The sequence below is a fragment of the Mustela nigripes genome, chromosome 6 (genome assembly GCF_022355385.1).
Source record: "Mustela nigripes isolate SB6536 chromosome 6, MUSNIG.SB6536, whole genome shotgun sequence".
Classification (NCBI taxonomy): Eukaryota; Metazoa; Chordata; class Mammalia; order Carnivora; family Mustelidae; genus Mustela; species Mustela nigripes.
The window spans coordinates 53861227-53878796 of NC_081562.1; the positions used below are offsets into that span (position 1 = coordinate 53861227).

A 17570-nucleotide genomic window follows, 5' to 3' on the forward strand; every position below is an offset into this window, starting at 1 on the left:
TTTGACAGAGATCACAAGTAGGCAGAGAGGCAGGTAGAGAGAGAAGGGGAAGCAGGCTCCCTGCTGAGCAGAGAGCCCAATACAGGGCTCGATCCTAGGACCCTGAGACCATAACCTGAGCCAAAGGCAGAGACTTAACCCACTGAGCCACCCAGGCACCCTGAACTGGTCCATTTCTTATAGGTTGTCCAGTTTGTTGGCAGTAGGTATCCTATGATCTTCTGTATTTCTGAGATGTGTCTTGTAACTACTCTTATTAATTTCTGAGTGTCTTTATTTGGACCCCCACCCTTTTTTTCCTGACAACTCTGGTTAAGGTTTTATCAATTTTCTATATTTTATCAAGGAAGAAACATTTGGTTTCATTTATTTTTTTCTATTATTTTTATACTCTCATTTCTAATTATTTCCACTCTCATCTTTATTATTTCTTCCTTCCAATATATTTGGGTTTGATATTTGTTTTTTTTTTCTTTTTCTACTTCTTTTAGGTATAGAGTAAATGTTTATTTGAGATATTTCTTGTTTATGGAGGCAGGCTTTTATCTCTATAAACTTCCCTCTTCAAAATAATTTTGCTGTGTCCCATAGATTTTGAAATATTGGGACATCCTTTTCATTGTTCTCCAGGGATTTTAGATTTTCTCATTGATATCTTCATTGAACCATTCATTGTTTAGTAGCATGCAGTTTAGCCCCCGAATGCTTTTTTTTTTTTAATGAAGATATTTATTTATTTATTTATTTGACAGAGATGACAAGTAGGCAGAGAGGCAGGCAGAGGGGCTGAGGGGGATGGGGGAAGCAGGCTCCCTGCTGAGCAGAAAGGCTCAATCCCAGAATCCTGAGATCATGACCTGAGCCGAAAGCAGAGGCTTTAACCCACCGAGCCACCCACGCACCCCCCACATATTTGTTTTTTAGTGAGTTTTTTTTCTTGTAATTGATTTCTAGGTGGATGCCTATACAATTGTGGTCAGAAAAGAAAATCATGATATGATTTTAATCTTTTTAAATTTAATAAGACTTGTTCTGTGGCCTTCCATGTAATTTATTCTGGAAAATATTCCATATGCAATTAAAAAGGAATGTATATTTTTCTATTTTTAGGTGCAAATTTCCATATCTATTAAATTCACCTGGTCCAACATACCACTGTTTCTTTGTTGATAATCTGTCTTGATGGAAGTGAAAAAGAAAAGGCCATAAACAGAAGTAAGAATATAAATGGAATAAGTGCTCCAGTAAAAGGAATAAATGGTGACTGAATGGATAAAGAAGAAAAAAAAAATACAAGACTCATCTATATGCTGGTTAAGACTCACTTCATCCCAGAGACATACAGTCTGACAGTGAAAAGATGAAATATGATATTCCATGTACATGAAAATAAAAAGAAAGCTATGGTAGCAATTCTTACATCAGCAAAAATAGACTTTAAAACAGAGTCTGTAACAAGAAACAAAAAAGAACACCCATAATGATGAAAGGATCAATCCAACAAAAGGATACCACAAATATCCTATATATAAAAATTTCTATGCACTCAACAGAGGGACACTTAAACATATAAAAGAAATATTAACAGGGAAAAGGGATAATTTGACAGGAATACAATAATAGTAGGGAACTTCAACACCTTACTTACATCAATGGATGTAAGGCATACGGTGCCCAAGGGCAACCTCCAGAAGAGTTGCTCTGGAGGGTCTCTAATCATAGTGAAGCCATCTACTGAGAATGGCAGGATGGGAACAGTTTAGACGGTATTGATCCCCTGGGTTTAGTAGTGCAGAAGCCACTTTGCAGGTAAGCCAGACCAATCAAGCCTGTCTAGCAAGTGTGGAGGTGTGGGAGGCACTTTGGCAGTGGCTTTGTCTTGGTCCAAGGCTTTCGTCTAGGCATGGTGAGGCAGATTATTTTTTGTGGTGTCACTAGTCCCATTCCTCAGAGTGTGGCATGTTAGGAGTCCAATTGAGGGGTATCTGCCACAGCAATGCACACTGGGCATGTGGGTCTGCTGCAGGAAAGCCTGGATGGGGTAAACAGTGCTAGAAAGGTAGATGGAGACTGTCAGACCTGGAATACAAAGCATCAGAGCAGCTAGGCAAAAGGTGGGTAAGAATAATGGTGCCTTCCAGCTCTTCCAGTTCCAGAGAAAGTTTCTATAGACCCTGTCACTCTGGGATACACCCAAATATTAGTCAATTAATCTTCCCATATGGGCCAAGCACTTTTCAAACTGCTGCCTCTGTGCTAGGTCTCAGTGATAGTGAGTTCATCATGGGCCTAATAAGGGCAGAGTCTTCCTTTCCCATAGCCCTTAAGTTCTCCCAGGGTTAAATCCCATTGATTTTAGATGGTCCTGGGGGTAAACCCAGATAAATTTCAAAGCCAGATATGATGGGGGGCTCATCATTCCCGTGCAGATTGTCAGGGTAAGGAGATGCCCAGTGTTGAGCTTGATCCCCTCACTTTTCACAGAAGACCGTAGTGCCCGTGAATTCTCTATTAGTTGTGGGTCACCACACTGGAATTATGGGTCACATTAGGCCATGTCTTGTCCTTTTTACCTTTCTTGATGTGACTTTTTCTTCATATCTTTCATTGGATAGAGCTGTTCTTCTAGTCTTTAGGTCATTCTCCATATTAGTATAAATCAGCTATGTGCCTAGAAGGAGGTCAGCTCAGGATCCTCCTACTCTACCATCTTAGTACTGACCTCAGAATTCTCTACAGTTTTCACCTCTTATCAAAGGAAGAGAGAAAGTTTATGTATCATTCCTAAGGATATTCCCTTTCACCATAATCTCTAAGACACTGAGTTGGGCACAGAATCTTTAACTTTCTAAAAATCTAGAAATAATGTCTCTAAGAAATAGAAAATTCCTAGAAACTGAAAATTACCAAAGTGGAGTACAACAAAAAGCAACCTGGGCAAACCTACCAGGTATTAAAGAAATTGAGTTCATGATATAAATCTTCCTACAGAAACATTTTACTCAGAAGCTCAGATGGCATCAGAGTGAATAACACTTAAAAAATATTGGGTCGCCTGGGTGGCTCAGTGGGTTAAGGCCTCTGCCTTCAGCTCAGGTCATGATTCCAGGGTTCTGGGTTCGAGCCCCGCATCGGGCTCTCTGCTCAGTGGGGAGCCTGCTTCCTCCTCTCTCTCTGCCTGCCTCTCTGCCTACTTGTGATCTCTGTCTGTCAAATAAATAAATAAAATCTTTAAAAAAATGCCACTTAAAAAATATTGATCACATTCTCCAATAATAATGGTCTAGTTATTGTATGTATTATATCATGCATACATTATAAACCCTGGAAGGGATATTGTTGAGAACTTTGCTTTGAATAGCCTTGCATACTTCAAAGAATATAACAGATAGTCTTTCATATTTACCCCGATATTTATAACTTTTCATTCTCTTCTCACCTTCACAAATACCCAGTTTTCTATCTGTTACTACCACACTGAAACCTGGAGAATTCCCTTCTTTTTGCTCTTTTTATTACACTGCAGATCAATGGTGATGTTAGTTCCAAGTCGTTGAACATGGCCTCATCATGTACCTTCATTCTGGAAAACTATCAATGACATCAAGTTCTGGGTCTGCAGTTTCTCCTCCTCAATGAGAATGATCTATTATCTTGTAAATTTTACTACTTATAATGACTTTTTTGGCATATGAAGTGTTATTTTCTCATTGCTCTCAAGATTCTCTTTTTGCCTCTTTCAGAAGCATGACTACAATGTACCCACTTGTGACTTAGTTTATATTTATGTTGTTGGGATTTGGGTGGAATTCTTGAATTTAACTTCCTTTTTAACAAGCTTGAAATAGTTTCCAACATTATTTGTTCAAATAATTTTCTGCCAAGCATTTCCCTCTCCTTGTAAGATCTTAATTATACATGTGTCACAACTTTTAATGTTATCACATTAATGTCTTGTAAAAATTATTTTTATTCCCCTCTCAAAGTGCATTATTGTTCTTATCAAATCCAGACCATTTGGGGGTATACAGGCTAAATTGTTATATGTTCCTTAGGGGGAACAATGGTTGTAATTAAGGGATGAGCCTCATAAAACATAGGGCAGAGCAACTTTTTAGTGTTAATCTCTGATGTCCTCCCCAACTTTATATTCAATTACCAGGAAACAGAATTTGCAGATTCCCAAATTTGGTACATGAGGTTAGACAGATAAAACTCAGTCCTTTCTGCCTCCTACTTGGACTGGCTACCTGCAGAGAGTATACTTTCAGATCTGCTCCAACAACAGTGCATTTTAAAAGGGCACCATCTTCCTCTGAATTTATACTTAAATGAGTACCTTTTAACTCTAGAATCCAAAATAACAAGTCTATTATGTTCAATACATAATGTATAGTCTCAGAAAGATAAACACAGAGAAAAAAATGCTATTGTGATCTTTATATCCCTGATTTCTGCATGGCTCTTTCTACTCTGAATTCACTCTTGATTAACTACCTCCTAATATTGTTCCATATTTTTATATCTCCAGTGTTTTTTGTGGGTCCCTAAACCCAAGCTTACTCTACCAAGTAATTCCAATGATATTTTATGGGTACACGTAAGAATTTGACACTTTTTTAAATGAACATGTTTAGATATGTAAAATACTTTGGGAGAAAATTGGGAGTGTTCCACATGAAAATGTATTAAGCAACTTCTCTCTTATTTTCACCATTCTCAGTGGTAAGAGATGCATTATGTGTGGATGGGATTCTCCAACATTGGAAAGAAGAGGCATTTCAGTATCTTCTTCCCCTAGGCTCATGGTGGTTCCCCAAATCTTGGAACCAAACAGGTTATCTTGTCAAACCTTGACAATCCCCTTTAAATTTCTTCAATTCCAAAACAGACAACATTTACATATATCCATATAACACACTGGATGAGAAGACTAGGGTTCTTTACCAATAAAAGAAAGAACAGGGATTGTGACTTGATTTCAAAAAAGGAAATATATCTGCAGAAAAAAAATTACTTTAGTGTCCATAAATGAGGTGTATTAAATTTCTCAAAACACTTAAAATGCAAACATCTTTGATGATTGAAGAGTTTAAGTCAGATGACTGGCTATTTCATTGGGTAAAAGGAAGAAAATAATTACAGAACATGGATTTTCTTGGAAAACAGCTTTTATTGAATATTTGGAAAAGTAAAATATGAAGAGATCATATTTAGCAAGAAATGCTGGTGGTTAAGATTTATTTTAAGGAACTTTGGGCCTTATAGTATTGATTCCTCAGATCAGCCCTATGAGGTGGCTACAATTATGGTCATGATGTCATAGGTGATGGCATGGAAGCATCAAGTTCTTAAGTCAAAACAACTGAGATCTAGTGAATACTTATATGTCAACAGAGGTACTTTTTAAATAATCTTCAAGTAAGTCTGTGAATAAGAATCTATTTCTATCATATTTTCCAGCATAAGAAACTGAACCAGAGCAGTTATGCAGCTGAGGCATGGGGCTAAGATAGTACATATAGAAAATACATTGAAATGACCTGGTTTCATTGCCAATGTCCTTAAACTTTATACTGTACTGCTAATTCCCATTTGTAAATTGATCAAGAACTTCAATGAAAACATCTGTATGATGATGCTTATCACTATGCAAAATTATTTAGCATGAATTTTTGGCACAGAGAACACAAAAAACTGGATGAGAAATTAAGACACTACTAATTTTTTTCATCTATTTCCCAATATTTTTCTTTAGCCAACTAACATATCTCATGAAATATAATGAGAAAAAAAATATTCCCAGGGCTTTTATGATAGATTAGGTTGTTTTTCAGTGAACCTTCATTTCTTCAATCTGACCACCTTGAGAAGACATATGATCCAGACAATCAATGGTAAGTTTGGCCATGTGGCTTGCTTTCACAATATAGTATGAATAGGATGTGATAGCTAATGAGTTCAGAGTCCAGGTATTAAGATGAAGTTTCTCTTTGATGCTGATCTCTGCTATAAAAGGTCATATACCAGCTAGCCCACTCCTCTAAGAATTAAAAAAAAAAAAAAAAAAGATGTGAGCTGAATCTGTAGTCTAGAGTCAAGTTCTTACATATCTAGCCTTGATCAACTAAAACTCAGCCAAATCACAAACTAATGAATGAGAAATAAATACTTGTTTTTATTTTTTATTTTTTTAGAGATTTTATTTATTTATTTGACAGAGAGAGATCACAAGCAGGCAGAGAGGCAGGCAGAGAGAGGAGGAACAGGCTCCCTGCTGAGCAGAGGGTCCAATGTGGGACTCGATCCCAGGACCCCGAGGTCACGACCTGGGCTGAAGGCAAAGGCTTAACCCACTGAGCCACACAGGTGCCCCAATAAATATTTATTTTTTAAAAAGATTTTATTTATTTATTTGTTAGAGAGAGAGAGCGCAAGCACGGGCAGACAGAGCAGCATGCAGAGGCCGAGGCTGAAGCAGGCTCCCTGCCAAGCAAGGAGCCCGATGTGGGACTTGAATTGAACATAAGAAATAAAAAAAAGAGAGAGAGAGAAAAGAAGAGGCTCTTCTTCCTGGTTTCATGGTCTTTTCAAGGTGTTTGGCTATGGCTTGGTTGCCGACTGCATGTATGCAGGAAGTCCTATGTATTTGAACAGACTCTAGCAGGTTTTTGTAGCTAGTCCCAGTCAGTTTCCTATCCTTTGGGAAGGGACTTCTAAGACTCTGACAGGGAATTCCTCCTGCCTGCCAGTCACAGTCTGAGATCCATGCTCACCAGTTTCAGTGTGTGGGTTATGGAGCTGCTCTGTCCCAAGCCAATACCATAGGCATACCTGTCATGAAGCCATGTATAGCCACATTGTCTTCAATAACATCTAAATCTCATCCTCAGGGAGTAGACCTAGCTTTCTCAGAAATCCCTCCTTTCGGTACTCTCCTTTAACCCTAAGGTATTACTATTTTCTTTATATTAGTAGCCTTTCCTCTTAGTAAACTTTCCCTTACAAATAGAAACTAATTGTTTACATCAAACTTCCTCTGGTTTCTGTCTCCTGACTCAATTCTGACTGATTACCTTGCCATCTTGGGTTGTTTAACTCGAATTTGCAGCCCTTATAAAGGTGAGGAAATATGAGCACAATTACTCAATATATTGGGAACTTCACAATAATATTATGATTTTCAATTTATATATATAATTATTTTAGTGAATAGCAAAAGATTAATAAATGTATAATATGTACCTTAGTATATATATTTTTTCACTTTAATATAAATAAATCTTGAAAAACAGTTCAACAACACCAAGGGTGAAACCTCATGTATAAACTAAATTTTGGATGATTATGACACATTGTTGTAGATTCATTTTTGGTCATAAAAGAACCATTCTAGTGAGGGATGTTGATAATGGGGGAGAGGCAGGTGTGTGGACAGGGGCAATAGAAGAAAACTCTGTAACATGCTCTTAATTTTGTTGTGAACATAAAACTTCTCTAAAAATCATATTTGAAAAAGATTCTGAGACAATAATTGCATGGCTTTTGGAGAAATGAGAAACATGTTCTTTATATATGGTGAGATAACATTACACCAAAATTAGATAACTAAAATGCCTGGTGCTTACAAGCATATGTTTTAATTTCTAAACAAGATGTAAAAAAAACTTTCTCCAGTCCAAAAGTGAAATATGGACAAACCCGGTCACTCTCTGATGATACTGCCAACCTGAAATATGAGAATTATACCTCATTAATCTTACCAATATATACCTTATACACCATAGTATTTTGATGAATTAACAATTTAGTTCAACTAATAGTTATATACCTCAATCAGAATATTTCCCATATAATTTACTATGAAAACACTTCAACAATTGTGTTTATATAATTGTTCACATAGTGCTGTTTTTCATTGTAAGATTAATTCTTTTAAGGTACAAAATACAAAAGTTCTTAAGAAACTTACGCTTTGGAAGAGAAAGTTGAGTGTTTTGGCCACACAGATGGATTATTATTGCTTTTCTGGGAGACTCCAAGCCATGAAGAAGAAATGAAGAGGCCTAACAAATGCTGTGAGAAAACAAATTTTATTAGATGTCAAACAGAAACTCATATTCATTTGAATTTTGTAGTAACAAAGTTAATTCTTGCCTTATAGAATCTTTCAAATTTTAATGTTACACAGTAGACATGTTACAAAACTACCTTATAAGTAGGTGTAAGGGAAGACAACAAAATTACAAAGATAACAATTTCAGGGTTCTGAAAATTGATAATTCATGAAATATTTACAGTGGGAAAAAATCCTAGAGATTCAAGTAAGAAGCATCATATTTGTTGCTTAGGATTGTTATTGTCTGGGATTGCTTTGTGGCTCCTCACCAGCCCACCCCAGCTCAGTGATCAAGACGAGTGGTCGTTTTTATAGTTTGGAGAAGCTGCAGAGAGCAATAGTGTTGGTGCCACAGGGGTTAGCAGTGGGGAAGACAGTGAGAGAGCCCACTGACTTTTCAGTTCAACGTGATTATTTTGCTTGGTAATGAATGAGAAAAACATATCCTTTTACTAGTCTGATGTTGTGGTTTTGTGTCCAGCACTGTGACACCCCCAGAAATATAATGGGAAGGTCTGATAAAGGAAAGTGTGACTGAAGAGATGACATGAGCTCTCTATACACTCTTGGCTGATAGAAAATATGTGCATGGGGAGAGGAGACCAAAATGATCCTAGTAGGAAGTAAAGGTGAAGAAGACTTGAGAACTGCTATAAAGGTATGAGGACTCCCTTTCTACACTCATGTGTGCACGTGTATATGTGTGTGTACACATACACACACATACACACATCACCTGAAAGAGGGTGGAAGCCCTACTGTCTTGTCATATTTGAATACAGACTTTAATATATATTTTTAAAGATTTTATTTATTTATTGGTCAGAGAGAGAGAGAGAGAGAGAGAGAGAAAGCGCACAAGCAAGCAGAGAGGCAGGCAGAGGCAGAGAGAGAAGCAGGCTCCCCCCTGAGCAAGGAGCCCAATGTGGGACTCGATTCAGAACCCTGGGATCATGACATGAGCTGAAGGCAGCAGCTTAACCAACTGAACCACCCAGGCATCCCTGGATACAGACTTTAAAAAAAATGATGGTTGACACCTAAGCTTAAAATTCACAAGGATCATCCCAGGAAGATAGGCTAAAAAATAAAAATAAACAATATGAATTTGGAAAAAACTAAAAAAAAATATCAGGAGATCAACTTTAGAGAAAATTCTGCAGTAAAGTTTATTCAACATACAAGAAAATAATAAATCTATGAAAAATGAAATAGAATGAATGTTCACTAAGGTGTATTATCAAAAATGTCTTCCAAAAAATTAAGAAATGGGGCAGCTGTGTGGCTTATTCGGTTAAGCAACCAACTCTTCATTTTGGCTCAGGCTCTCAGGCTTAGGCTTCATTGTGATCTCAGGCTCCTGGGATCAATCCCCACATCAAGTTCCATGCTGAATGTGGAGTCTGCTTGGGTTTCTCTCTGTCCCTCTCCCTCTGTTCCTCCACCCACTTGCACTGTCTCTTTATCTCTCTCTTGCATTGTCTCTAAAACAAAATAAAAATATCTTTAAAGGGAATTAATACACACAAAAAACTGGAAAATATCTTCCATGCTATGAGAAAGCATAGGCCAATAGAAATTTCTACTGGGATAAGATGTTACATTTGTTAGAAAAAAAGTATTTTAAAGTAATATTTATAAATACATGTAAATTATAAAGAAAACAATGTTCAAATAGTTAAGTGAAGATATGATGGCAGCAATATAGTAAGTAGGAAATATCAATAAAATAATAAAACTCTATGAATAAACCCCAGAAGATTCTGAGTTTATGAATACATACTTGAAATGAAAAATTCACTTATTAGCTCTATAGATTATGTGATATGCAGAAGAAAAAGTTGGTGAAATTGAGGAAGGAGTAAAAGAAGTTATTCATCCTATAAGATGAGAGAGGGAAGAAAAGAGAAAAATTAATAGAGTTCATAGATCTTCAAAACAGCTTCAGGAAATCCAACATAGGTCTAAGTACAAACTGACAAAAAAGCAGAACAACAATCTTAAGTCATGATGAGTAAATACTTATTAAATATCATCAAAAAATATTCATGGACACCACAGGCTAGGAAACTACTAATGGAATGATTACATACAAATCCACATCTCAAGGTATCATAATGATACCACCAAAAATCATTTGCAAACACAGACAAAGAAATGCTCTTGAGGGAACAGGGTGGATTATGAGGTGACTTAAGTCAGTGTGAACATCAGGGAATGGGTGATAATATCCTCCACCTCCCACAGCCTTAGACCACATCATCTACCGCAGAATCTGTATCTGCCCTGCACCCTGCACACTATTTCAGATGGGAGTGGATAAAATCAGCCAGACAAAGGAACACAAAGCCCAAGGTCCTATATCCTTTATGGAACCAAACTTCAAAATATATCCAGACACATAGTCCATGTATTTTCATTTTGATAAGGATGCCAACAGGGAAAGGACAGTATTTTTCATAAATGGTGACGGGAAACTGATTATCCCTATGCACAAGAATGAAGGTGGAGGCAAAGACTTACACCATATACAAAAGTTAACTCAAAATGGAGAAAAGACCTAATCATAAGTGTAAAACTATAATTCTCCTTGAAGAGAACATGGGGAAAAGTAAACATCATATTCGGGAATGATTTCTTGGGTCTGTCACCAAAATCACAGACCACAAAGGAAAAATTCACTGTAGGCAAATGTAGCACATCAAAACATTTTTGTGCACCAAAAGGTATGATCAACAAAATGAAAAGACAGAATGGGGAAAAACGCTTGCAAATCATACATCAGACAAGGGGTTCATATCCAAAATATATAAGGAATCCTACAGGTCAGTAACAACAACATATCCAAATAAGGCAATTAAAGAATGTGCAAAAAAAGTGAATAAACATTTTGTCCGAGAAAATAAATGGGGAAAATTCTTATGAAAGATGCTCAGTATCCCTAATGATCAGATAAATGCAAATAAAAATCACAAGTTGTATTTGGTAGGATGTTTTCAATTTTATGTCTAGCTTTAAGCCTATTTGCACATTTTCATAGTATTTTCTTTTGGTAATTTTACTGTAGTATAATGTGTATACAAATGAATGCTCATGGGATACATGCCAATAGCTGGTTGAATTTTCAAGTGTCATAATCGTATGAATGACAAAATGAATATTTTGAACTGCCAGTGAATACTCTGAACTGCCATTGCTAACTAACATCATCCCACAGCATCACAAAATATAAATTCCAAGTGGATCATAAACCCTAATTAAAAGTAAAAAATAAAGAAATAAAGAAAAAAGGTAAATCTTGGAAGTAATATAAGAAATTATATTCCTGAAATAGGTCCAAAATAATCACTAACATCCAAAATGATAAATTTATCTCTCTCTTCAATGATAACATTGAAATTCTGATCATTAAAAGACTCCAACAGGGGAGTACAAATGCAAGTCACAGCTATGTCCATCTCCTAAAACTCTCATAGCTAAAATATGACAAGGTCTAAGAAAGGAAAAGAAAGCACCACCTAAAAGAAATGAACAAGAGACACACTCGAGCACTTCTCATCCTCACAGAGAATATCCAAATGATTCACAGACCAAAAAAAGATACTATTTGCATAAGCACCAGAACTTATTGTATTATTTTTTCTAAGACCATTGAATTTTGGATAACAAGATTATTCTGTACAATGTGTATTTACACAATATACTAGAATAGTATAGGGATAATTAAATATATTAAAAGAAACAAATAAAATTGACCATGTAATTTTATACTAATGGTTAAAAGAAACAGTATTATAATTATATGTAAACACAATCATAATGTTACATTATACATTATTATTTATTATGACAAGTACAATAGTTACATTCCATAAATATAATATACTATATTCTATGTGGTTATGTATAATAAATTAGCATAAATACAGTTTGTGGGAAAGACATATAAAGGTTGGAGTGCCTGCGTGTCCCCATCTGGCTCTTGTTTTCAGTTCAGGTCATGAGCTCAGGATCCTGAGATCCAGTCCCAAGTTGGGCTCTGTGCTTAGCACAGAGTTTGCTTGAGATTCTCTGGCTCTCCCTCTCCATCTGCTCCTCCCTATGGTCTCTCTCGATAAATAAATAAATAAATAAATAAATAAATAAATAAATATTTTTAAAAGACATAGAAATGTCTTTTCATAAAGTGATTATTTATAATTCCCACATACTAAAAAGGAAATAAGTTTCTGAGAATAGTTTTTCAAGGACATATTCATTTAAGACAGCAGCGGTGAAAATTCACAAACTATATACAAATGTGATAATATATATGGACCACAATATCATGTGAGAGTGAAAGGAGACACACATACAAATGGTCACTGCATGATTCCATTGATATAAAGTCCAAAAACAAGCAAAGGTATTTCACATTGTTAAAATGGGTGGGACTGTATAAAGACTTGAAACTTCTATTTCATGCCTGATTTGTAATTACGTGGTTCTAACTACTCTGTGATCAAGTTGTACAATCATATGTTTAGTTTCTTTGATGTGTGTAAAATTAAATAGTAAAGTTATTTCAGGTAAAAGAGCATTCATAGAAGGAGGATTTTCTATTAAAAACAAGAACTGATAATTGTCAAAGGTACAATAAAGGCATAAAATATAAATACAATACAGTAGTCAAACTATGGAATAGTAACAGACTTCAAATAAACTAGAAATATGTACACAAAGATGAATGAACTCTAAAAATATAATTTAATTGATAAACTTTTAATAAAATCTGAAAGCATCTGAAATCTCACCAATTCTTCTTCATCCTCTATGGAGAATAGGGTAGAGTTCTCAGAAGCGCAGGCTGACATACTCTCATTCCATGATTTTCTTTCAGTGCTAATGTAATAGCAATTGATGGAATGTGTCATCCACTCTTTTGGACAATGGCTACAGCTATATACTGAACAAAGGTTATGAGGCATTATCCAAAAACTTTCAAATTTTAAAAATTTACAACGTGTATGCTTTCACATGTATATGACTTATCCATGCACCCTCACAAGCAAATAAAAATGAAACAAAACACAAAAACACTCAAAGAAGAGTCATACTTTCATACCCTAATTTATGTGCCCATATAAAGCAAACAGACAAAAATGTCCATCTCTATATGTCCTTTGTGTCACTGAACAAAATCACTTTTTTGGCATTGTAAAGTGACTTATCTCTCAGCATCTTTTTTAAAAAAGATTTATTTATTTATTTGACAAACAGAGATCACAAGTAAGCAGAGAGAGAGGAGGAAGCAGGCTTCCTGCTGAGCAGAGAGCCCAATGTGAGGCTTGATCCCAAGACCCCGGGATCACGACCCAAGCCAAAGTCAGAGGCTTTAACCCACTGAGCCACCCAGGCGCCCATCTCTCAGCATCTTATAGCAGGAGGAAATTCAAGACAATTGATGACTATGGGTATGGTGATTTTATGAAATAGTTTTTAAGGTTTTATTTATTTATTTGTCATATAAAGACAAATACAGAGCACAAGCAGGGGGAGCAGAGGAGGGAGTGATGCAGGACTCAATCCTTGGACCCTGGGATTATGGCTAGAGCTGAAGGCAGACACTTAACTGATTGAGCCACACAGACATCCCATGGGTATAGTGATTTTAAATGAGTATTTCTTTATACTGTTTCATAAGAAGTAGTATTCTCCTATAACCATGATTTCTAAAAGTTTATTACATGATTTTCTAATTTATTTTCCCCAAGAACATCTATCATAGCAGCAATATCCACAATAGCAAAACTGTGGAAAGAGCTGAGATGACCTTCAGCAGACAAATGGATAAAGAAGATATGATCCATATACATGATGTAATATGTATATGGTTGAATATTACTCAGCCATCAGAAAGGACAAATACCCAACTTTTGCATCAACATTGATGGAATTGGAGGAGATTGTGCTAAGGGAAACAAGTCAAGCAGATAATGTCAATTATCATATGGTTTCACTTATTTGTGGAACATAAGAAATAGCACGGAGGACATTAGGAGAAGGAAGAGAAAAATGAAGGGGAGAAAATCAGAGGAGGAGATGAACCACGACAGACAATGGACTCTGGGAAACAAACTGAGGATTTAGAGGGGAGGAGAGTTGGGGGGATGCGTTAGCCCAGGGATGGGTATTAAGGAGGACACGGACTGCATGGAGCATGGGTGTTATATGCAAACAATTAGTCATGGAACACTACATCAAAAACTAATGATGTATTTTTTATTTTTTATAAACATATATTTTTATCCCCAGGGGTACAGGTCTGTGAATCACCAGGTTTACACACTTCACAGCACTCACCAAAGCACATACCCTCCCCAATGTCCATATATAAAATATAAAAAATAAAAAATTAAAAAAAAACTAATGATGTGCTGTATGGTGACTGATAACATAAAGAAAAATTCTATTATCATATTTGTCTAACCTATGATAGAGATAAAATAAAAACTGTACTAATATCGGAATTTTGAAAATGATGATGTACCTTTCTGGATCCTTGTTTCAAGAGATATTTTGTTCTGCTCCGGTCCATCAGTAACTAGAAAAATTAAAGCAATCCTCATACAAACTTAATATTAAACTAAATAAAGCACAATGATTTGAGTTTCTTAATTTGAATTTTGGTGTATTGTTTAGAATTAGAAAAGTCTGTAATAATTTTGATTTTACAGTAAGTAATTAATAAAGTAATGAACTTGTTGGAGAAAATAATTAAAAGGCTTAAAGAACCAAAACTCAGCACTTACAGTATTTGGTTTAACCAATCTCAAGAATTAACCCATGTTTCTCAATTACATATGTATTTTTTTCTACAACCATTGTTATTTATACTTTTGAGAAATTCAGAATAAGTGCTTCACACTTAGTCTAAATGCATACATGAAAAAGAAAGTTCCATTAATGGTACTTGAAATGTTTAGAGGCACTGATGATCATTCAAACAAAAAGTGCATTCTTGAATCATTCAAAGGTTTACTCACAGGGAAGAGAAGTTACAATCATTCAAAGGTTTACTCACAGGGAAGAGAAGTTATCATTCTTGCTACAATGTACATCAAGACAAAGGAGATGATTCCCAAACTCCCAGCAACGATCTTCTCTAGAGATAATGGCAGGTATGTGGGGAGAGAAATGAAACAGTGAGAAAGGATAGGTGGATAAAGACTAAAGTTTAGACAGTTTACATACAAGAGAACCAAAGATGCAAAGGGAATCATAGGTATAAACATGGACCACAAACCCATATCTACCATTGTAATCTTCCTCACAATATACCATTTAACTGTTAGTAAGCATAATGCTCCGTGAGTTGTTCGTCAAGGACTGTGATTTACAACAATGCTGGAGTAAATTATTCCTCAGATCTCAAAAATAAGATTACCTTATTCCAGCTTCAAGTTCTGATCCTCACAAATGAAAAATACATGAAATCATTCCCTACTCTTCCCCACACATCTGCACCCCAAGTTCACATCCTAGAACAGTTGTGCCTTACTGTGTGCTTTATTTTTGCAGTGGGAGTTCTTGTCATTCCCTTGCAGATCTTATTTTGAAGATTTAATTCTGCACAGACGATTCCTTGCTCAGTTACTGAATTAGAGATTTTAGTGCCCTTACCTTTGGACTGTTGTCTTCTTGCATTCTTAACCAGATTTGGTTCTGAGAGGTTTTCTCTCTGGTTATTCATTTCAGCAGCTGAGAGATCTCAGGGCCTGTGCTGTATGGAAACTGGACTGATGTAGTTGACAAACAGTGTAGGTAATGACAAGAGCCCTGCTGGAGTCACACCAGGTGGAGTGCGAGGTAAGTGGTAACACTCCTTTGTAGTTGAATGATGTAAAACTCTGGTTCCGATTTCCTCAGAGCTTGAAATAAGGGTTTCATCAGATAATAAGTGATTTTTAAAATGATATTCTATGTTTGATGCAATATTATTGTGTAGCAATGAAAAGCAATAAATTAGTGAGGAATAAAGAAACTTGTAACAAATGACGCCCTTATTAACCTAAAGTCAGATTCCATAACACATTTTAACACTGCTAGAATAGCTGGGTCAAAACTAAAATGATGTTATTAGGAAACAATGAGACTAATTTTCTATGATAAGTTTTAAAATCCATGGATGGTTAAAGATTGAATGTTCTAAAGTTGGGGGAATAATAGTGTTAGTGTATTCAAGAAATTCCTGAAGTAAATTACTTTTATTTGGTGACTTATATATACTTAATAAAAGCATTGAGGTATTATCAAATGAATTTTTATTTTGAATAATTGTGGAATTCTGGAAATCATTAAATTTTGAAGAAATATTGTATCTGGTGAAAAATGCTACATGATATGCTAAACTTATCCAAAACATAAACAATACTGAAAACAAAACAAAACGACAGAAAAGATTTCTTAAACTCCTTATTTGACACCAGAAAATGGAAACTGATAATGGCCAACATATGAAACTGTAAAATGATAAATAAAAGTAGAGATCAGTTATGGAAGAATAGTGTTGTTGTGAACTCAGAAACAATCTATGGTTGTCAAAGGCAGTGAAGGTAACTTTATTGGGTAATCAATTGTAATAAATCAAATTTAGTATTTAATTTAACTTTTAATATTTAATATAATTTTAATATTTAATTTAAATTTAATAATTCACACAATTGACTCCGCAGTCCGTGAACTCTAGAATCACTTCTGGCTCTCAAAGTTACAGTGTGTGATCTTTTAAATGTTATTTCATGTCCAGCTATCTAGTTTACTAATCTATAATGGGAATAAAAATATGTAAGCTGTGATACATGTAAAACACCTAGATTAATCAGATTTTTTAAGTCTTGTTTTAATTATATTTTTAGCACCATACCATATTACTGTTTCTGACTCATATCAGTTAGACCATGCAACATGATTCATGGGAGTGTTTGTTTCATCAATGCAGTAAAACTTTGCAAAGTTTTGTTCAAATGCTTTAGAAATCTTATCATTGTTTATAGGTAAGTTTAAATTACCATATTATGGAAGTTTCCTCATCCTGATATGAAAAATTAAACTGGTTTTATTTAACTAAGAAAGTATATGAGGAATTATAGTTAGTCTTCATGCTTGCAAGATTGTATTTTAAAAACTATTTTTAAAGCCTGGGCTAGGTTAAATATCAAAAATATGTGTAATTATATGATGTCAGATCCAAATTAACTGTACCTTGTCATGCATGATGCTTATAAGATTTCACTTGAAATTATATTGATTTATAAACCTTTATTATATGTGTGTGTATATACTTGATTACTTCTCCACGGGCAAGAATTTGAATACTTCAAGAAATTCTCTGACATATTTCATATTTACTCCTGTTTGTGACCCAGAATTGTTAGAATAGGGATAATCAGTGTCCTCTGTGATTTCACTG

At 35.2% G+C, this 17570-nt stretch overlaps 1 protein-coding gene across 1 annotated transcript; it reads right to left on the minus strand.

Moving 5' to 3' along the window:
* Window positions 1-7574: 7574 nt before the first annotated feature.
* Window positions 7575-15900, minus strand: LOC132020597 (NKG2-A/NKG2-B type II integral membrane protein-like). Its single transcript, XM_059404739.1, has 6 exons — window positions 15782-15900; window positions 15183-15263; window positions 14649-14702; window positions 12913-13064; window positions 7973-8076; window positions 7575-7729 (listed from the first exon to the last, which is right to left on the minus strand). The coding sequence occupies exons 1-6, from the start codon at window positions 15849-15851 to the stop codon at window positions 7609-7611; spliced, it is 582 nt and encodes a 193-aa protein (XP_059260722.1). The 5' UTR covers window positions 15852-15900; the 3' UTR covers window positions 7575-7608.
* Between the last annotated feature and the right edge of the window lie 1670 nt (window positions 15901-17570).

Excerpts from the sequence above, each read along its gene's own strand:
- LOC132020597 (XM_059404739.1), bottom strand. The coding sequence starts at position 15,851 with ATGAATAACCAGAGAGAAAACCTCTCAGAACCAAATCTGGTTAAGAAT. Across the intron at positions 15,264-15,781 it reads AAGAAGACAACAGTCCAAAG|AGAAGATCGTTGCTGGGAGT; the intron begins GTAAGGGCACTA and ends CATTATCTCTAG. Across the intron at positions 8,077-12,912 it reads TAGAGGATGAAGAAGAATTG|CATTTGTTAGGCCTCTTCAT; the intron begins GTGAGATTTCAG and ends GTTTTCTCACAG.